Genomic DNA, 20,150 nt, shown 5'->3' on the forward strand with positions numbered 1-20,150 from the left:
GTCCCAGTCGTCCACCTGCATTGTCCTCACAGTCGTCCACCTGCAGTGTCCACAGTCGTCCACCTGCAGTGTCCACAGTCGTCCACCTGCAGTGTCCCACAATCGTCCACCTGCAGTGTCCCAGTTGTCCACCTGCAGTGTCCCACAGTCGTCCACCTGCAGTGTCCCAGTCGTCCACCTGCAGTGTCCCAGTCGTCCACCTGCAGTGTCCCACAGTCGTCCACCTGCAGGTTCCACAGTCGTCCACCTGCATTGTCCTCACAGTCGTCCACCTGCAGTGTCCACAGTCGTCCACCTGCAGTGTCCACAGTCATCCACCTGCAGTGTCCACAGTCGTCCACCTGCAGTGTCCACAGTCGTCCACCTGCAGGGTCCACAGTCGTCCACCTGCAGGGTCCCCACAATCTCAATGCTGTCAGTATTTCTCAAGAGTCCAAGATCAAAGTCTCCTCTGCAGCTCAAGACAAACTCCTGTATGTCCTGATGAAAGTTTAAAAAATGCATACTCCAGAATGCAACAGCTGAGGAGCCACCTCTACAAAGCAGACAACTGGGAGATGAGAAATGACTGCCTAGAGCAAGAACAAAGCCTAGCAGGGTGAAACAGATGTTACAGTTCTGTGCCCTGCATCTGGGACACGTGGCACCGAGGTAGGAATCCACAGGCGTAAGCTCCGCCCCCACAGCCTTGCAGGCTACAGCCCTGGAGCTCTCTGTGGACTGTTCTCTCCCTGCAGCTATTCCATGTGGCTTTTAGGTGTTTCAAGACCCTGGCATCTCTAACTTCCTGGAGTCTCCACTGAAGCTTCCGCTTCAGTTCACCCCCTCAGGGCTCTAACCCTCCACACACCACCTCATCTCTCAAGCCTCCATGAGCCCGCAACTCCTGCATCCTGCATGCCTGCGTCATGTGGATGATGCCGGCAGCTAAGTGGTATCCAGGTTGCCCTGGGTCCTGTCTTGGAGTCCACTGAGTGCCTGGCTGATAGGAGAGAAACATGTCCCTAGGCAGACCTGTGAGAACAGAGACCAGAGTCATTTTCTTAAAGCCGTCTCTCAAAGGAGTTTACATTGTTCCATTCTTGCGCCTGTGGTGTGGTCCAGCCAACTCCTTAGACTTTCACAGCTTCTTTCCCATCCAATGCAAAATACTTGGCTTCTTTCTGAAGGCTCTAATCTCGCTAGCAACCACACCTTCTTTGGCTTCCATTTTAATGCATTCCCTTTTTTGGCTAAACTCTTAAGCTTTTAACATCTTTCCTCTTGGCTCTTTGTTTCCACTCTCTCACTATAAACCTGGCCAAGAGTACCCAGCAATATCCATGCTACTGCCTGAACTGAATTTTCTCGATTAATTATCCTGTCACAATTAAACTTAGCCTCACGTGTCTTGGGTTTTTAGCTAGAATGTAGTCTTCCTGGCTCTAATTCAATACCCAAGAGCGGCCCATCCCTGTGTGAAAACTGTCTGAGCCTGCTGTCTCTGTGGCCTGCGTTCCTGTCAGAGTCTCCTGATCCTCCAGTGAGTTGACATTTTTAGCTAACATCTGCAGGTTCTTCTCATGAAGTAATTCAAAGGCTTTGCCCACAGCTGGGAGCCACAGGAACAGCCCCTCGTCGACTTGCTTCCTCTGTTAGCTACTTTTCGTTGTGTTGACAGAAACTCTTGAAGGAGAAGAGGTTGATTTGGGTCCACGGTTTCAGTTTCGGAGATTTCAGTTCACGGTTGTGGTCCCATCTCTGTGGGCCTGCGGCAAGTGGACAGTCAATAAGAAGGTGAGTCGCTTTCCTGTTGTTTTGTTAAAATGCCATGACCAGAAGCAACTTAAGAGTTAAGTTTATGGTTCCACAGGGCGTGGAAAACATGACTGTTGGCAGAAGCGGGACATAGGCTGCTTTCTGTTCCATCCACCAGCAGAAGGCAGAAAGACTGACCGGAAGCAGTCAAAGCCCTGTGGCTCTCAAACCACCTCCAGAGGCACATTTCCTCCATCAAGGCTCCACCTCCTAAAGGTTCTGTGTCAAAGGCCAAACAGTGCTACCAACTGAGGTCAGAACATTCACCACACAAAGAGAGGATGGCAGAGCAATGTAGCTCACCTCCTGGTATCCAGGACGCAGAGAGGTACTTCCCCGGTGACCTGCTTTTTCCAACTAGGTCCTACAGTCCAACCGCCTATTAATCCTTCAATGGTGACATTAGCTTGGGACCAAGCCTTCAATACACCAGCATCAGGGAACATTCTATATCTAAGTCACAAGGATGTTCTTTGATCTCCCGAACAGATTCAAAAAGTTTGGAGAAAACTGGTGTGGGATTGCCCTCTGTATGCTGTGAATACCATTGGTTAATAAAGAAGCTGTTTTGGGCCTGTGGTAAAGTAGAACAGAGCTAGGTGGGGAAAACTAAACTGAATGCTGGGAGAAAGGAGATGCCATGGAGCCACTGCCAGAGATAGACATATTAAATCTTGCAGGTAGGCCACGAGCCACGTGGAAAAATATAAAATAATGGAAATGGGTTCAATTAAAATGTAAAAGCTAGCCAATAAGAAGTTAGAGCTAATAGGCCAAGCAGGATTTAATTAATACAGTTTTCCTTAGTTATAATAATAGATATATAGTAACTGTAATTCTTGCTTGATAACTGTTTTATTATATGTAATTTTACTAAGTTAAAATTAAAACCTTCTGTTTTATTTAAACAGAAAATGGCTTGAACCTACACAGTGTCTGAGTTCATGTGCACATCAGTCCTGTTGTGTCTGGAGGAGGGTTCCTTGGGATCACCTACCACCTCTGGTTTGGTTTGGCTAATTTTTACTTTCCAGCTTTTTCTTTCTTCCCTTCCTTCCTTTTTCCTTCTTCTTTTAGTTTTTGTTGTTGTTGTTGTTGTTGTTCTTTGTTCTTTGTTCTTGGTTTTTGTTTTGAGAGAGAAAAAAGAGAGCAGCACCCAAGTGAGCTTGCCTGAAATTGGATGGGGAGGTGGGGGAGAATCCAGGAGGAGTTGGGAGAGGGGAAAGAATAGAAACAAAATATACTGCTGTCTCTAGCCATCAGGGCCCTGACATGGTCTGCCAGTTCGGTCTCTATTACAGCACATTCAAGTCTCCTGTCTGAGCCCTGAGTGCTCCAGTGTTTGAGTACTCGGCTCCCAGGCTCCACTCACAGACTGTACTGTGCCTATAGGACCATCAAGTGTTCCTAGATGCTAGGGGTTCACAGCCAAGCCAAACTTCTTACGGGTCCCTCTCCAGGGCACCCTCATGGTAGGTATAATGGGACATGCTTAGCATGGGGTACTTCCCCTAAAAGGGAACACTCAATAGTCCAGCAAAGCTGGTTAGTGATATCTCAGCACACTGAACCCTTTAGACTTAGAAACAAATAGCACAAGAGATTTTTTTTTTTATTCTCAAACTGCAATTTTACCATCTTTTCCTTGATCCGTGAACTTTTTCCCAATAAGTACTTTGTCTTTATCTCAGTCTAGACACAGGGCACTTTTCTGTTTTACAACCAAAGTATTTCTGGTGGGCATAGTTGGGGGATGCACTTATGTGGTGTCTAGCTATCACTGGTGCACACATGTGATGAGAGAGAGACCCATACGCTCTGCCTGAGAAGGCAAGTGCCATGAAACCTACCATCCTGATAAAGCTGCCAAGCTCAGGGCCACAGGAAGGACTAAGGCACATATCCCCCATTGCTTCATGGGACTCCAGTCCTCCTCCAGTGAAACAGTGGGCAGTGACCTGCAGTGCTGCTGACGTGCAACTCATTTCCTAATGCCCATTGCATGTGACTTTTGCTTCATTTCTGCATTTTTCAAGTGGGGACAATGCTCATCGTAGGTTTGTCATGAAGGACTGTCGTATATATGTATAGGTACATATGCACGTTATTTCCATACAGAGTTCACAGATCAACGTCTGTAACACAATGGACGCTCTGGTCATTTTCTTTGTAGACATCTGAACAGAAAGGCCTCTTTGCTGCACACTCAATCTAGGACTGGCTGGCAGGCTTACTGTTCCACTCGTTTGATGTGACCTCTGTAAGATTCCCATACCAAATGAAACAGAAACAGAAGCAGGGGGAGCCCAACATGCTGTCACTGATTGCTTGGGGATGTGTGGGCGGTAGCTGGTCAGAGGGCTCCGGACAACTGGTGCTACCTCTCCAGCTCTTCTCTGTGGTGCTCACGCACACACGTGTGTGGTCCTTACACCTGGATAACTCAGGAGATGGTGTGGGCTAAGCTCAGCCTGTCAAGGAACACAACACTCAAACGCAAAGCCTACATGTGTGCTCAGGTCAGCTTCTCTTTTTCGGTGATATGAAGATGCTTTTGTAACTCTCACTGAACTTGAAAACAGGTAATTCTGAACTTCCCGCTTGGCCACTCAAAGGTGACCCTGAGGCTACAGAATAAACCTTTCTTGTAAAGTCAGAATCTTTAGAGAAAGTGAAGCCAAATTTAACAGCTTTGATATAGGAAAGATACTTTGGGTAAGAACATCAGACAAAATGCTCCCCCTCTTTCCCCACCGGCAGAAATAAAAGCAGCTTTTATGAGCATAAGAAAATACAAAAAATAAAAGACAGATGGAGAAAGGCTTGTATTAACCAGATCTTCGACAACTTGAATTTTGTGACTACCCAAGACGTCAGAGATGCCAGAGCCATGGGATACCTGCCGAGGAGAGCAGGAACAAAGAGTGGAAACAGCCCAAGAGAGAGAAGTGTGCTGCAGTCAGTCAACAAAGCTGAAAGGAGTTGGAGATGTGGAGACAGGAGACGCAGAGTCTGGAGTGTGCCCAGCTGGTTTTCAGTCTTGCACTGGTCCAGCATTTCACTACGCTCCTTTCCCTGCACTTTGGAACAGTAATGCATATCCTGTGCATATGTTGGAAGTATTTGATCTGCTTTTTGATTTTTTTTTACAGGTGATTACGTTAAGAGTGTCATGCATCTCATAAGAGACTGGATTTTGAAACAAGTTCAAGACGGCTATTAACTCTGGGGACTTCTGAAGTTGGACTGAATGCAATTTTTGCACTATGATATGGCTACAAGCCTTTGGTGGCCAGGGAGTGGAATGCGGAGGTTGAAAGAAAATGGCCCCCAAAAGTTATGGCACTATTAAGAGGTGTGGTCTTACTGGAAAAAGTGTGTCGACTTCCTGTTGTGTGCAGGATGTAGTATACTCGTCTGTTCCTGCCTGCTCCCCACCATGATGAAATGAACCTCTGAACTGTAAGTGAGCCCCCTCAATTAAATGTTTTCTTTATAAGAGTAGTTGTGGTCATGGTGTCTCCTCAGAGCAACAGAACACTGACTGAGACAACCACCACACTCTCCAGGATTTGACGGGCCCGAGAGCAGGACCGGCTCAGTGTCCAGTATTTGACGGCCTGAGAGCCTGGACTGTGGATCTTCCTGACCCCACCTCCTAAAGTCCTGGTGTGCACCATCAGCCTGGGGAGCCTCACTTCACAGCAGCTCTGCTATGTTTTTAACATGGCTCCCAAGACACCAAAGAGAACCTATATTTATCTTAAATAAGATGATAAAAAAGCACTGATTTGGGAAAATGCATATATCCAAAGTATATTTTAGTCATTTATTTTCCATTTTAAAAGGTTTAAAAATGGCTCTAACCTAGGAGTAACCCAGGAGACAGACACACAGTGGCACCTAAGCACATGAGCCATAGAGGAGTTTCATTTACAAAAGCAAAATTCAGCACATAAAGCAAGTATCTAGTCACTGAGTTTGTTTTATTTGGTAATGATGGTTACCCTTGCCACAGGATGGCCAACCCTCAGCAAAATGTCACTGCAAGAACAATTCAAATTGACGGGGGTCACTTAGGGCTCCTGATACTACTGGCATGCTCTGAAGAAACCTCACAAGTCCAGGCACACAGCTCAGCTCAGCTCATGCACGGGACTGCAGTGAGGGTCTTGCAGGACATCCATACAACACAGCCAACAAGGGTGCAGCTCAGTGGGAGGCACGGGCACCCACAGCATCATTTTCAAGCCTGGGAAGCTAGGTTGTTTAGGGAAGCTCTCATCAAGTGTCAGACACAGGATTTTTACAAGTTCTTCAAACTAAGAACCTGAGCTGGCTAAAAAGATGACAAAATAAACAAGGTATTTAATATGGTTTTTATTTAACGGACGGTTTCAAGGCCACGGTCCACAGTTCACATGATTCTGAAGAGCAGTCTTATCTTCAGGAGCTACCCACCTCCACACAAGCATCTCTGGAGAAACCCACTACAGGGATATTAGCTTTCAACACTATCATTTAGACTTTGTACTTGGACACACTTCAAATTTATCTACTTGATGCAGGTGCCACAGGAGATAAAAATTCATGCAATGATATTTGGGTTCTTTTTTAAAGTAAATCTATCATTTGATAATTCAATGCTATATAAAGTACATTGAATATCTAAAATAAAACAAATGCCAATTATATCATTAATTAATAATATATTTATTCTCTTGAAACCAAACAGGCCCAAGTTCCTTTTTGTCTTCTTTGAGTCAGCTGTCTAAAAGCTTGTCCCTCTCAAATTTCCCGTGTAATGAAAACCAAGACATTTCATTTCTTCTTGGCAATTAACAAAGATGGCAGAAAGTTCAAGACATGTGAGCTCTTGATACCTCGGAGTCGGAAAGGGCTTCTTCTTGGGCAGAAGGCTCATAATCACCTGTGTTTTCCGCTAATTCAACCTCTAACTCGTCATTGCTTTCTGCACTGTAATCAACTTCTTCAAGGAATCGAGGTTCATCTTCATCCAAAACATAAGTGGTAGGGCTGCAGCCAAAGCACAGAACACACAAGGCTTCGTGAGACCCAGACTTCGACACACCACTCACAGGCATCAACCTGGACCTCAGTAATACAAGCAGCACGGATTAACTGGAGACTTCATACAAATGAACAAGGTGTTTATAACAGCTGAAAGCCACCTGCCCCAGCAGTGGGGTGACATGGCCGTCTTTAGTGACACTGAAGGGTCCATACACAGCACATCATAGGCACAAGGGAAGAGGATTCACTCAAGGGTTATTAGTTCAAGAATTTCATCAACACACACATTTTGGAGATTTATCTTAAAATCCTATTTTAATCCCTGCAAATCAGGCAACAGGGAGTTCCAACAGGCTGCATGAGAAACTGCGGCACCTAACTGCCTCCTGGGAGAATGAGTTAGAACCATCGATGTCTACAGTGACTCACTGCTGTGAAATGGTCACAGCCACATCCCCACAATGTGACTACTCAACACACAGACTGACTACTTCCCACTGGGTAGAGAATAAGATGTCTGTGCGTATTTCTTCAGGTAGTGTGTGAGGGATGAGAACAGCTCTCCCATGACTGCTTCCCAGTGGTGGGAATTACACACAATCTACACACCCCGCAGTTGTGTCCAAATGAACACAAATTTCATATGTATGTTTGCTTAAAGGCCACTTCCAAACAACTATTTCTGATAGGTGAAACAACCAAAAGCTATACAACTAGACAAAAGAGAAAACAGTCTGTTAAAATAAGAAGTGTGGGGTCAGTCGACCCTGGAGATGAGAGGATGCACAGCTGAGCACAAAACTCCAGGCCAGCACGCTGGAGCAGAAGGCAAGGGGATCCTATAGTTGCAATTGTGACGGAAAAAGTCAATTCTGTCTGAAAAAGCACTTCTTCCGCTAGTGCAGAGGAAAGTGTGGAGTGTGTGTGTGCACACACGCACACACATATCTCTGTGTGTCTGTGTTGGGAGTGGGGAAGGGACTGCAAGCCATCTTACTCTGACACATAACGAGTTTTCTCTTACAAGTTCAGAGCTTTCTTGCCCAGTGGTTATGGAGCACACCTTCAATCCCAGCACTTGGGAGGCAGAGGCAGATGGCTCTCTGAGTTCCAGACTAGTCTTCAGAGCAAATTTCAGGATGGCCAGGACTACAGAAAGAAACCTTGTCTTGAAACAAACAAACAAACAAGAAAAAAGTTCATAGCTTACACAGCATACCACAGTCCAGATAAAGATGTTGACTGGCTTGGAAAATGAACAAGACTTAATAGACCCAACATTTACAAGGACAACTTACTATGAAATTTAAACATATAGTTAAAAATTCCATAGGTAGTACTTCATGGGCAGAAAGACTGTAAAAAAGATTCGGTTTTTTGGCATGGTTGTTACTATCTCTCTTGCTTTTGAAATATAATAATTGGTTCACCTTTGACCTCAGTGTTTCAGACACTCCTAAAGTTGTAGGTGAGTCTTACAAGGCTGAGACGGGAACAAATGAAGAGAACAAGCAAACTCCTGGCATATATTTGCTTAGTCCTGGCTGTGGACTGACAGCCAGAGAGGAACACGGCAGGCCCAGCAGAGAGGCTGCTAGAGGGTAGGGGACAGGGCAGCTCCAGGCAGGTGAGGCACGGAGGCAGAGACAGTGCTTGGCAAGAGTGAGCAGACCCCACACGTTAGGAGCAGCACTGAAGAGACCCTGAGCCAGCAGATGTAGCTCAAAGGCCACTGGGAGAGCAGAGGCTGGAACCAGGTCAGTTACAAGGAGCAGAGTCAAAATAAGGATTGATTGTGTGTGTAAAAGTGGATACAAAGTTCATTAACAGGAAATCAGAAAAGGGTCTGAAGACCGTCTCCTAAAACTGCACACTAATGAGAAGACAGAACAAGAGAGGTGCCAGAGTAAGGACAGCAAAGACTTGGGAGCCTCAGACCAAGAGAGCAAGCTCCAGGGGAGTGCAGCAAGAGATGGGCAGGGCTGTACCAGAGGCTGTGTCCCTCGTGGCAAGTCATGGTTTACTCGTCAGTTTGGCATGAACAAACCACACCTGCTTCGTTCACCAAGCACCCTGCTCATGGTGCCACCTGTTCTGGTAAGGAGAATAGAAAGAGTAGGAAACAAAGCCCTCCTCTTAGTCCACACTGTACCCACCATGGTCACTCAGACCCTTGTCTCTCCAGATTCTCAGAACGCTCTGCTCCTAGGCTCACAGCAGCACTGGCCCTGCAACACGGTCACCACTGCTGGGAGAGGAGACACGGGAGTCGGCCAGGAAGGCGGGCAGGGATCAGAGAGGAGAGAGAGCAGAGCAGACGTGTCTATGAGCCAGGCTTCTGGAAGGAGAGGAAGGGAAGGCATGCACTTCTCCACACTGCATATGCACAGCCCTCACAATCCAATTCCACCAGCGGCTCGGCTGCACTCACTGTGGAGAGAATTCTGACTCTTCCACTCTGGTTTGCTCTCTCTCCTCTCTGTTGCTGCCCTACAGAGCATGCGGTCTGATAAAGATGCTCTTGGTTCCCAGCTCTCCATTCATACATTCTCTTACGTTCTAAGAGCAAACATGTAAGCTGACTTCACCTAGCCCTCTTGTACCTGCATGGAGTTCTAGAGACGTTACACAGCTGTCTCACCTACACCACAGACACTGCATGCTGAAAACTCATTGTTTCCCCACTAAATCTATTCCTCCTCTGTATTCTCAAATCTATACACTCAGGAAGTCACACAACTCACAATTCTCCAGAAGGAAGCTAGCCTTAATCTCCAGACAATACCAAGCCCTACGTGATCTTTGACACACTTTGGTCATACCTGTTTTCTCTGCACAGGATGTACGGCCCCACTTTCTTCTCCCAATGGCTCATGTTTCTTTTCAAAGTACAGCTTGACTTCATTCTCAGTTCTCTTAAATGCCTTGGCATGAGTTCCCTATACAGACATTCCATCTGACCATCATACACAGCTGAAGCTGCCTGTTCCCATGCCTGTTTTCTCAATACTAAGCCAAAGGTCAGGAACTATGACTCACCCACTTCCTGTGCCACTATAAAGGTCTAGAAGCACTTTTCAGGTGCTTCAATAAAGGTTTGTTGTATACTTTATGAACGTAAGAATGTGATGTCAGGATCCGACCTACAGCAGCCCTTCCCCTCCAGGCACCAACAGGCACCTTACTCAAACGCGGCCATTCTCTCTCCCTACCAGGCTCAAGTGAGTTTACACCGGAGGGTTATTTACTGGTGGCTCCTCTTCCTGCTCCCCACCCCATCTGCTAGTTCCTACCTGGGAATCAGCCTAGCTGCAGGCTTGTGTTGTGAAACCACTTCCACTGTGAGGCCCTTATCTTCTGCAGAGCCCCCACTGTACTGACTGTCTCTGGGAATTAGTTCCAGACTAAAGCACTGTGCTGTTGTCTGTCTACCTGGCATGGCATTCCACTCTTCCACTTGATCTCCCCGACCCTCCACCTCAACCCTTTCAGTGAGGAGCAAGGCGGCTGACACGGTCATCCATGCTCCTGCCCCCCCTCGCCCCCCACTATTTTACTTCAGTGGGAAAGATTTAGAACACAAGGCCAATCGCACCAATTAATTTTCATCTGCTGAACTCTGGTATATGTGCTGTGTACTTTACAACTTAAGAAGAACCTTTACATACATTACCTAACACAGTCACAACCACCTTCCTTTTCATAGGAAATATATGTATGCGTGTCACTCTGAAATGACTATGACATACTTACAAGCATGTGCTAGCACACACAGAGGTCAGCTGAGCTACTGGACAAGATGGCTACCCAAAGGACATCTATTTGGAAAAAGAGAAAGGAAGAAAGAAAAAGAGAGAAGGGAAGGGAGGAATAGAAGGAATGAGGGAGACACCACCAAGCTCCAGCTATGAGCCAAAAGACAGTCCTCAGAGGAGGGAGCCAGACGGTCAGTCACCCATCATGCACAGAGTCACACCGATGGCACCATCTTGTACACAGAGAGTATCAGCTACAATGAAGACGGTGGAGTTCAGAGGAGACCATCTGCAGGAACCAGCCCGTGACGACACTGGCAGTGCTGAGCTACTGCTGGACAGTATGATCTAGCTCCAGTTGTTCTCAGCAAAAACTCTAGCATCTCTGTGACAACCAAGCAAGGAAGAAACTCAGAATGGAGCAGCAGGTTGAGAGGAAGAGAGCACACAACGGGGTCCACACTCATGGCTTATTGCAGCGAAAGGATACGGAGCAAAGTCGGCAAGGGAAAGTGCGGGGCAAAGTCCAGTGGGAAGCAGGGCAAAGGAGGCAGCGGCCCAGGGCAGGGTGTCATCAGAGCGCCAGCCATTTCAAGGGACTGCGGGGGAAAGCCGGAGCGCAGAGCTGTCAGGATCCCTGAAAAAAGGGAGTTGCAGAGAGGTGACCCCAACATTCCAGTTTCCCAGAGGCATTTGACAAACTGTTAAGTGACAGCACAGCACAAGAAGCTAAGCAGCACAGGAGCAAATGCAGACAGACAGAGCCACAGGAGAGGAGGGCCTGGGCCTCCACTGCACAGGAGCAAATGCAGACAGACAGAGCCACAGGAGAGGAGGGCCTGGGCCTCCACTGTGCCCCTAGAGGCTGCCACTTGGAAAGCCAGGGGGACTGAACCAGGAGTCAACTAAATTTCACACATCCACATTTTTGTTTGACATTACCTCAAGCCAGCTCAGTAGCGCACTGGGTTGGGGAACCAAACCCTACTCCTTGAAGCTCAGCTGAGGACAGAGGAATCCTCTGATCTTTACATGACACCCCGCTGGCATTTGGTAAACTGCCAGACATGCCAAGAAACATAACTAGAGAAAACCCCAACAGAAACACAACTAGAGAAAACCCCAACAGAAACACAACTAGAGAAAACCCCAACAGAAACAGCTCTAGTGTGCTATCACATGGGAGCTCTAAAATAACTGTGATCCCAATAAAAGGGAAAAATGAGAAAATGTAGTAACTGAAATAATCTATTCCCAGCAGACATACACATATAGACATACACACACAGACACACAAACATACACAGAGACTCAGACACACACAAAAACAGATACATACATGCACACTGACACATAAACAAATACATACAGAGACAGACACATAAAAAGATAAATACACAGACACACATATAGACACACATACACAAACACACAGAGAGACAGACACAGACATATACACATAGACACACAAACAGACACACAGAGACACATACACACAAACACACATATAAACAGATATACACACAGAGATACAGACACAAACAAATGTACACATAGACACATAGACAATACAGATATGCATGCATACACACACACACACACACACACACACCAGTTTAAGAGCACACTACATGACCCTAACCTGGAGCAGATGCAGAGGAGTCCAGCCTGGGTAACAGAAAGAGACCACCAGTGGGGTGGGAACCAAAGAAGAGCTAAAAAGTAAATCTTAATGAATAATGGCTGGCCAAAGCAGTTATATGCATAATATGACTTAAAGTATAAACAGTTCAATTAAATACATAACAATAGTATAAAAAGTGGGAAGATGATAAAATAAATGTGTCCTAAGGTCTCAGCACTCATTGTCTGAGGAAGCAGACACAGCAGTTTATACTGTGCACTAGTAAATTAAGGGTCCATTCTGCACTGATAAACCTCTAGGGTACCAATGAAAGAATAACAGAAGAAAATAGAACAGGCTTATGCAGAGACAAAAGTGAATAACAAAATCATCCCCAAGATAAGGTTAAAAAAATTAAATAAAATAGAACACCAGATGTAAAAAAAAATTAAAACTCTTTAATTTTATCAGTAATTCACTAAATGGAAACAGAATGAATATACCATTACATGAAGACAACAGAACAAGTACACAGCTATATTCTGTACACACATTCACATCCTAAACAAGAACACAGAAGAGCTGAGACTCGGACTAGCCAAGGTATGTCTGCACTGCTGGTGCAGGGTGGGGTGGCTGTGCCAAGCAGAAAGAACACTTCCATGGAGAGGCTAACTAGACATTTCATGGCCACTAAGATGGCACAGCTCAACCTGTCATGCGCCTATGGCACAACCTGAACATAAATAAGGCACTGAGCAGCCAGTGCATTAGAAACAATTCCATTTCCTAAGGCTGGGTCTTCATATAAACACAGCTGCAAAACAGAGAAGCCCGCTCCTGAATACCTCTCATTACAGCACAGTCAAGCATGTCCTGGAAGTGTCAGTGACTGTTAGATGCTTTAAAACATACAACGACCACTTCCTCTGTGTAAAAGCCACAATCATCATTACACAGAAAACATTTTTTTTGATACTTTTTCTTTTGTGTTTCTAGCACTAAGATCCACTGGACCCAGATTAGTGTATTTAAAATTGCTAATTTTGTTGGTTTAAGTTTAGCTGTTATTTCTTTACCAAACCTTGCCTATTCTCAGCCAAGCCCTAGTCTAAAACTTAGCAACATGTCCAAATAACTCCACGAGGAGTTCCTGCAGGTGTCGTCTAGAGAAGCAAACAGAGTAAGAATGAAAACCTGGCTGGGTGGTGGCGCACGCCTTTAATCACAGCACTCAGAAGCCAGAGGAAGGCTGATCTCTGTGAGTTCAAGGCCAGCCTGGTCTACAAGAGCTAGTTTCAGGATAGCTAGAATTGTTACACAAAGAAACCCTGACTCTAAAAACAAAAAAACAAAATAACAAAAAAAAAAAAAAGGAAGAAGAATGATGAAAATCTGGTACAGACTGATTTTGATTTGTCAGCCTGGATCAGACTTCAGGGAGTCTAAGGCCAGGAAGTTCATTGTCAGCGTATTTAAAACACGGTGCAATTTAGGAAAAGGTTCCAGGCAACAATCAGTCCAATCAGTCCCATTCCAGGTACACAATAAAGCATACAAGTGTGCAAGTGTGTGTACATGTGTATGTGATGTGTATGTGTGCAAACAGGCATGCAGGTGTATGTCACAAGTCTTCCCCAACTGGTCTCCACCTTAGATTTTGAGACAGCGACACAAACTCACTGACAGCTGGGCTGGATGGCCCCCGCTGGGATGGCGTGCACACGCTGTGCGCTCGAGCTGCGGATCTGAAGTTAGGGCTCATGCTTGCACGGAAAGCACTTCATCAACAGAGAAACTCCCCAGTGCAGGGTTTTCATGGATTTTTCTGCATATTCTTACAGTAGTCACCTCAGAAATGTAATGATCCTTCCAGCACCCAGCAGCTCCCTCAAATAATTCCTTCTGTGTCTTCTACCCTCGCCACAAGGTAGCTGCAACACTTTCCACCAGAAATTGCAGCTAACACTTAAACCTAAGGGCTCATCAGTACAGCATGATCAGTCAGGGAACAGCAACACTGCCAGGCAAGGACAGCACAAGACATATTTTCCCAAGAAATCTCAGAAAGGAAAGGAAGGTAGAGCAAGGGAGATCAAATTAGCACAGGTCAGAAGTAAGGATGGGAATGCCGATTCTCACTGTCACTGAAGTGAGCTAGAAATTTTAAAACAAGGTTAAGTCTATGTTGTACGATTAGATGTAAAGGTGTTGCTTGTGTAAGCACACATGTACATATGGATACCCGTGGGTGTAATTATTTGAATACAGAGTTTTGCCTAAGAGAACTTAAGAACAGTGCTGGCAAAGAAGCAATAAATAAAACTATCACTACACATTGATATAAATACTACTTTAACCCACAGATCATCAGGACAGGCTAGAAACAATGGCTATTTCCAACCTTAGGAAAAACTATGCACAAGATGGGCCTGAGGTCCTGCTGCTCCAGAGGGGAATGGACCAGCGAACATGGTGGACATGCATAAACATACAAAAGTGCTGGGAAGGGAACAGGGCCATTCTGAGCACCAAGATGAACTAACGGTAGTTGTAGTTAGAGTGAATTAAACTGTAAATTATAAATCCACCGTGCACATGCACACACACACACACACACACACACACACATCTAAAAATGAGTAAACTAAAAGTTTGATGAGAAAGAGGACACAGGCATAGCTGTAAAGTAATCCCAAAAAAAAAAAAACTTTCTAATTCCTAACAGGGAAAAACTACATTTGCAATGGGAAACTTCAGCAATCCATCTTAACAGGTGACCAGAGGGAAGGTTCTGAGCAATGGGAGAAAGCAAAGCTACACAGCAGACCAGGATGCCACAGGAGAACCAAGCATCTGCAGTACGCTTGCCTAAGATGAATGGCCTAGGTACATTAAGAGATGGAGGAAAATTCAGACTGAGAACCTGAAAACTACGGAAGCCTTAAGGTATAAAAGTTAAGGGAAAAAAATCAGAAGTTAGGGGAAAACTAATCTGAGACAGACTAAGAATGATAGGCAGGGAAAGAGGTAGCTGAGTTCTTAAGGGCAGAAAAAGGGTGAAAACACACACAAAATCACTGCATCTCAGCTGCAGACTGTCAGAGAAAACACCCCATCTTAACTGAAGATTGCTGGATATTTTTATAGTAGATATACAGATGTTTATATAGTGGTGAGAATCAGAAATGCTCAACCTGTTCTTGTTCTACACCCTCTCAAGAGAGTCTGATACAGGGTGGACTCCCCATGATACAGAAGTAAACAAACACACTTACAAAAGGAAACAGTTATACTGATAAATAATTTGAAATGTTAAATATATGGCAGTAGTTAGCAGTATAATTCTTCTGAACAGACTTTTCAAATATACATTTCTTCTTTTTGCATGAATGAGTGTGTTGAGAGGAAGGCACAAATGGTGATCATCTGTGTAGATCACTAATAAACAAAGCTGGTCCTCTGGACTATTGGAGGCGAGCATCCTCCTTCCATGGGCCATGGTAACACTGTGACTCCAAGTCAGTGTCTGACTTCAGGGAAAGCTGACCACCCTCCACATTTTGTATTGGCACCGCATGTGGGCATGCATGTATGGACATCAGAGGAGAACTGAGGAGTCACGGCTCTGCTCCCGCCTTATATGGGTTCTGGACCTGAACTCAGGTCATCTGGCTTGCATGGCAAATGCTCTACCCACTGAGTCATGGTGAACTCTGCATCTGCTTGCACTGGGGTCGGGCAGTATGTTAAAGAACAGTGGCTGCCAGAGATCACCGTCTAATGACCACGTCCACAAAGAGCCCGGTTCCTGTCTCACTACACTCGAGGCTGCTGTGCTGATTCACCTAACAGTGCACTGATGGATTAACACAATGGGAAACCGGTACCCAGTAACACAAGTCATCACGGTGCTAGAGAATGGGACCATTCTTACCATACACGCATACCACAAAAGAGAAGGCTACACTATGACTAACAACTTTAGCACTGAACTCTATGCTTACAAATGGTTCAAATGTCATACACAATGAATTTTAAAAGTGAATATTATTTTTAAAACCATTTGACAGAAATAAATTGTCAAATGTGTGCTAAATTCAGCTGTTTTCAACATAAAATCAGGTTACTGGACGGCCATCTCAAGTACGTATACATTAATAAAATAAAATCTCTTTTGAAATATAAAACATGACTCCAAGTCTTCTTAAGTTAGATATTATCTAAATGCCGTATTTCTCTGTTCCTTGTTTTCAGGTTCAAAATGAGTACTGCAGTTATAAAAGCAAAACTCAATGCAGAAGGCTCTTTCATGGCAGCATTACTCAAACATTAATAAATAAATCAACCACTACAGCTAGAAGCAAGTATTAGACACATGACCTAATCCTGTTAACTGTACACGTGTTCTTGGCTATTGTGGTTGTCACGCTCGCCCACTGACTGTCCCTGCGAGGTCTTACTAGCAGACAGCACACGGGAAAAAGAAGAGTGTCCTACCTCGTCACTTTACAGGTGGATTCCATCAAGTCATTTTCAAAGTCAAGCATTTGGGAGGGCAGATTATATTCCAATGAAGAAGTCAGTCTTTTCAAACGCATTAAACCAACACAAAATTTCGCTCCCATTTCTTCCAATTCTCGAGTTCCAATCTGTAAACCCTAGAAATAAAGTAAACACACAGATTCTCAGAACCTTTGGTCTCCTTCGGCTGCAGCTCACTGAAGTCATTGAAGTCACATCCAAAGAACATTGATGCGCTAACAAAGCTGAACCACCGCTGCGGAAGAACTGCTCTGTGACATGGGGGGCATGCAGTGTTCTAGGAAACACAGCAAACTGCCCTACAGCATGGCATCTTACTGTGGCTCTCTGGGGTTGTTTTAGAGACAGGGTCTTGCCATGCACCCCAAAGTTTTATCTTCCTTCCCCTGCCTACCCCCAACAACCCCACAGCTCTAAAAGAATATCCTGAAATCTGGACTCAGCGCTGGCTTCTGCGGGACTAACCTGAACTCTGCAAAAAAACACATACTGCCACTACCCAGAATGCAAATCACATTATCAACAATCTGAGGGAACAGAATACATGAGCGGAGAATTTTCTGACTAACATTACTCTTGTTCATGTGCGAAACAAAGTCTTCCTGACACTTCTTGTGAGCCGTGGTTCTGACTGTCAATGCTGACGTCTTCCTAACGTTGTACTGAGTCTGGACCTCCAAAGACCACCAAGAGACCACATCTAACGCAAAGGCAGAGTGATGATGATGATGACGAGGACAAGGACGACTATTATTATTATTACCCCAGCATGCTGGGGCTGGAAAGATGACTGTGACCTCGAGAAGGACATGGGGGGGGGGGCTTCTTTTCAGCCTTACTGAGGGAAGTATCTAAGGAAGGTAGGTCATTTTAGGTATGATTGGCTTAATCGTGTAAAAATCATATTAGTATATTTCAATTGGCTAGGGCTAGTCAGGGGTTAGTCAGGGCTACAGTTTCTATTTGGGGCAGGCCTGGTCCTCGAGCTGCTGTGGAGATGACTCAAGCCTGGCCTGGCCCAGCACTGCATAGACCAGGCCTCCTCTTGGCTGTTGGGGGTATTACAAATTGACTGTCCTTTATTCGTGGCTTTTCCTCAGAAACTGCTTGTCTGGTCTCAGGAAACTGAGAGAAGACTGAGCAGACTATTACGGCGTCTGCTCGGCCCTTTCACACACGTGTGAGCCGTGGCTCTGACTGCCAGTGCTGACACTTGTACTGAAGTCGAAGCATTATACACTTCTCAACACTGCCTTAGAGATACTCAGACAGGGTCTAAGTTGGTAAAAAGAAATGAAAGTAAGTACCTAAACAAAAGAGAATGAATTCAACAAAAGTAGTAAATCATTTCTATGTTTCACGTCAAGTGAGAGTGCTTGTTTTAATTTTTCTGCTCCATCAAAAAGAAAATTACACATGACTCCCATCACCTTCTTTACCTGCTCCCCAAATAAATTACACACGATCCCCATCACCTTCTTTACCTGCTCCCCAAATACACGGCTATCAAGTGTTGTGTCATAGAAAACCACAAACACTGACTGCAAACTGTAGAGCTTATCATTTATTTTCCAGATACAAAATGAACCAAAACAACTGAAGGCTTCAGGCTATTGAGAGCTGTGGGTGTGGAGGAGAGTGCAGCCCAGCAAGGATGGACTGCAGCTGGCTGCAGTCAGTCGTCGGCCTGCAGGAGTCCACTGCATGTGCAAAGAAGCACAGCAGGCACAGCAGGCAATTTACCCAGGAACGACCTGTCCTCCTGACCCGCACAGCAAACATGTAAGACTGCAGAGGAAGAAGCATTTCCCTCCATAGGGTATTTAATTTGTTTTTTAAAAGCTTACATATTTATACATTAAAAAAACAAATGGGTCTGATGGGATGGCTCATCCAGTAAAGGCATTTGCTACCAAGCCTGACTACCTAAGTTCTTCCTGAGACCCACTTGGTAAGAGAAGAAAACTAACTCCTACAGATTGTCCTCTGGCCTCCGTCTGTCTCTGTCTCTGTCTGTCTGTCTGTCTGTCTGTCTGTCTGTCTGTCTCTCTTTCTCTCTCTCTCTTACACACACAGCCATGTATGTACACACACAAAAAGGTCACACACCCAAATCTAAATATAACTAGTTACTAATATACTTATTTTAAATTCATAAAAATATTTAAACTACTAAATTGGCAGGAATTTTTTATAATAGAGTGTTACTTGTATAGCTTTTTATAAATTACTAAATAAATGTGTGATCCAATGTACCAATGTACTTTCCTCAAAATTACGGATCTGAGAAGAGTTGAATAATTAAAATTCTTAAAGATTCCTAAGCAAGTGATCTAGTTTAAAGAAATTAAAAGCAACAAAAAGCAGGGTCAGGAAGATGGTTCAGTGGTTAAACCTGACTTATCTTCAAGCACAACGACTTGAGTTCAAATCCTATGCACAGCTGTGTGTGTCCAGAGAGGTAAGAGGAACTGGTAGATTCTAGGAACTCATTGGCTGGCCAGCCAAGGGCATTTCTAGTTCTATAAATGGAAGGTTTGTGTACACTTCAGAGAGATACAGAACAAAGTGGACAGTAACAGAACAGCAGCGTTCTCAACCTGGGGGCCGAGAGACCCTTTTACAGGGGTTGCCTAAGACCATTGAAAAACAGATTTAATTACAATTCATTATCAGTATCAAGTTAATAGTTATGAAGTAACAATGAATAATTTTATGACTGGGAGTCACCACGACACGAGGAACTGTGTTTAAGGCCACGGCAACAGGAAGGTTTCACATCTTCTTCTGGCATGGATGCATAGACAGGCATGCACCCTTACACACCCACATACATGCAGTCCTCATTCTGACCCTCTGACCCAGAAACTGTCATGCTGTGTCACTAGATCCCATTACGATATGTTACACACATAGCTCAGTAAGGCAGATGGACATTTAACAAATACTTGAAAACGGAAAGAGTGTATATGAAAGGAAGCATCGAGCATCTTTACGTCTAAGCACCCGTGGTGGGAGAGACAGCTCGGTGGTAACGAGTGCAGAGGACCAGGGCGCAGGTCCCAGCAGTCACATGCACAGCTTACACTGCCTGGAACTTCAGCTCCAGAGCCTCCTCGGGAGTTGCACTCATGAGCACGTGTGCACACAGACACACAAGCATCTACAGGTGCTTTACCTTGTATCTCCCCTGGTCGCAGCCACACAGAGTGCTCTCCATGGTGTAGCTCCTCTGAACGCCTATTTCCCGCCATACCACAACCCGAGCTGTGGACTCTTTGGATTTCTCCACAACAAAGCTACAGCTGCTCATGCAAAATGCTGGAGCAATGTGGCTCAGTATCTTAGGCAGAGTCTGTAAAAATCAAATTGTAACCCAGAAGTTATTAATTCAA

General features: G+C 45.0%; 1 protein-coding gene across 12 annotated transcripts in view; it reads right to left on the reverse strand.

The window, feature by feature from the left end:
* Nucleotides 1-5,953: 5,953 nt before the first annotated feature.
* Nucleotides 5,954-20,150, reverse strand: part of Agtpbp1 (ATP/GTP binding carboxypeptidase 1) — a 109,244-nt gene continuing 95,047 nt past the window's right edge. For 4 of the 12 annotated variants that reach the window (XM_050144104.1, XM_050144115.1, XM_050144103.1 and 1 more), the window contains 3 exons: nucleotides 19,934-20,110; nucleotides 16,711-16,871; nucleotides 5,954-6,834 (listed from right to left, as the gene is read on the reverse strand). In XM_050144104.1, coding sequence (XP_050000061.1) covers nucleotides 6,657-6,834; nucleotides 16,711-16,871; nucleotides 19,934-20,110 — 516 coding nt within the window. In that variant the 3' untranslated portion in view covers nucleotides 5,954-6,656. The remainder of the gene's footprint in view (nucleotides 6,835-16,710; nucleotides 16,872-19,933; nucleotides 20,111-20,150) is intronic. The other 8 variants (XM_050144107.1, XM_050144108.1, XM_050144109.1 and 5 more) reach the window with 3 other exon arrangements.

Source organism: Alexandromys fortis, unplaced genomic scaffold (genome assembly GCF_014885135.2).
Source record: "Alexandromys fortis isolate MF-2015 unplaced genomic scaffold, M_Fortis_MF-2015_v1.1 scaffold_1, whole genome shotgun sequence".
NCBI lineage: Eukaryota > Metazoa > Chordata > Mammalia > Rodentia > Cricetidae > Alexandromys > Alexandromys fortis.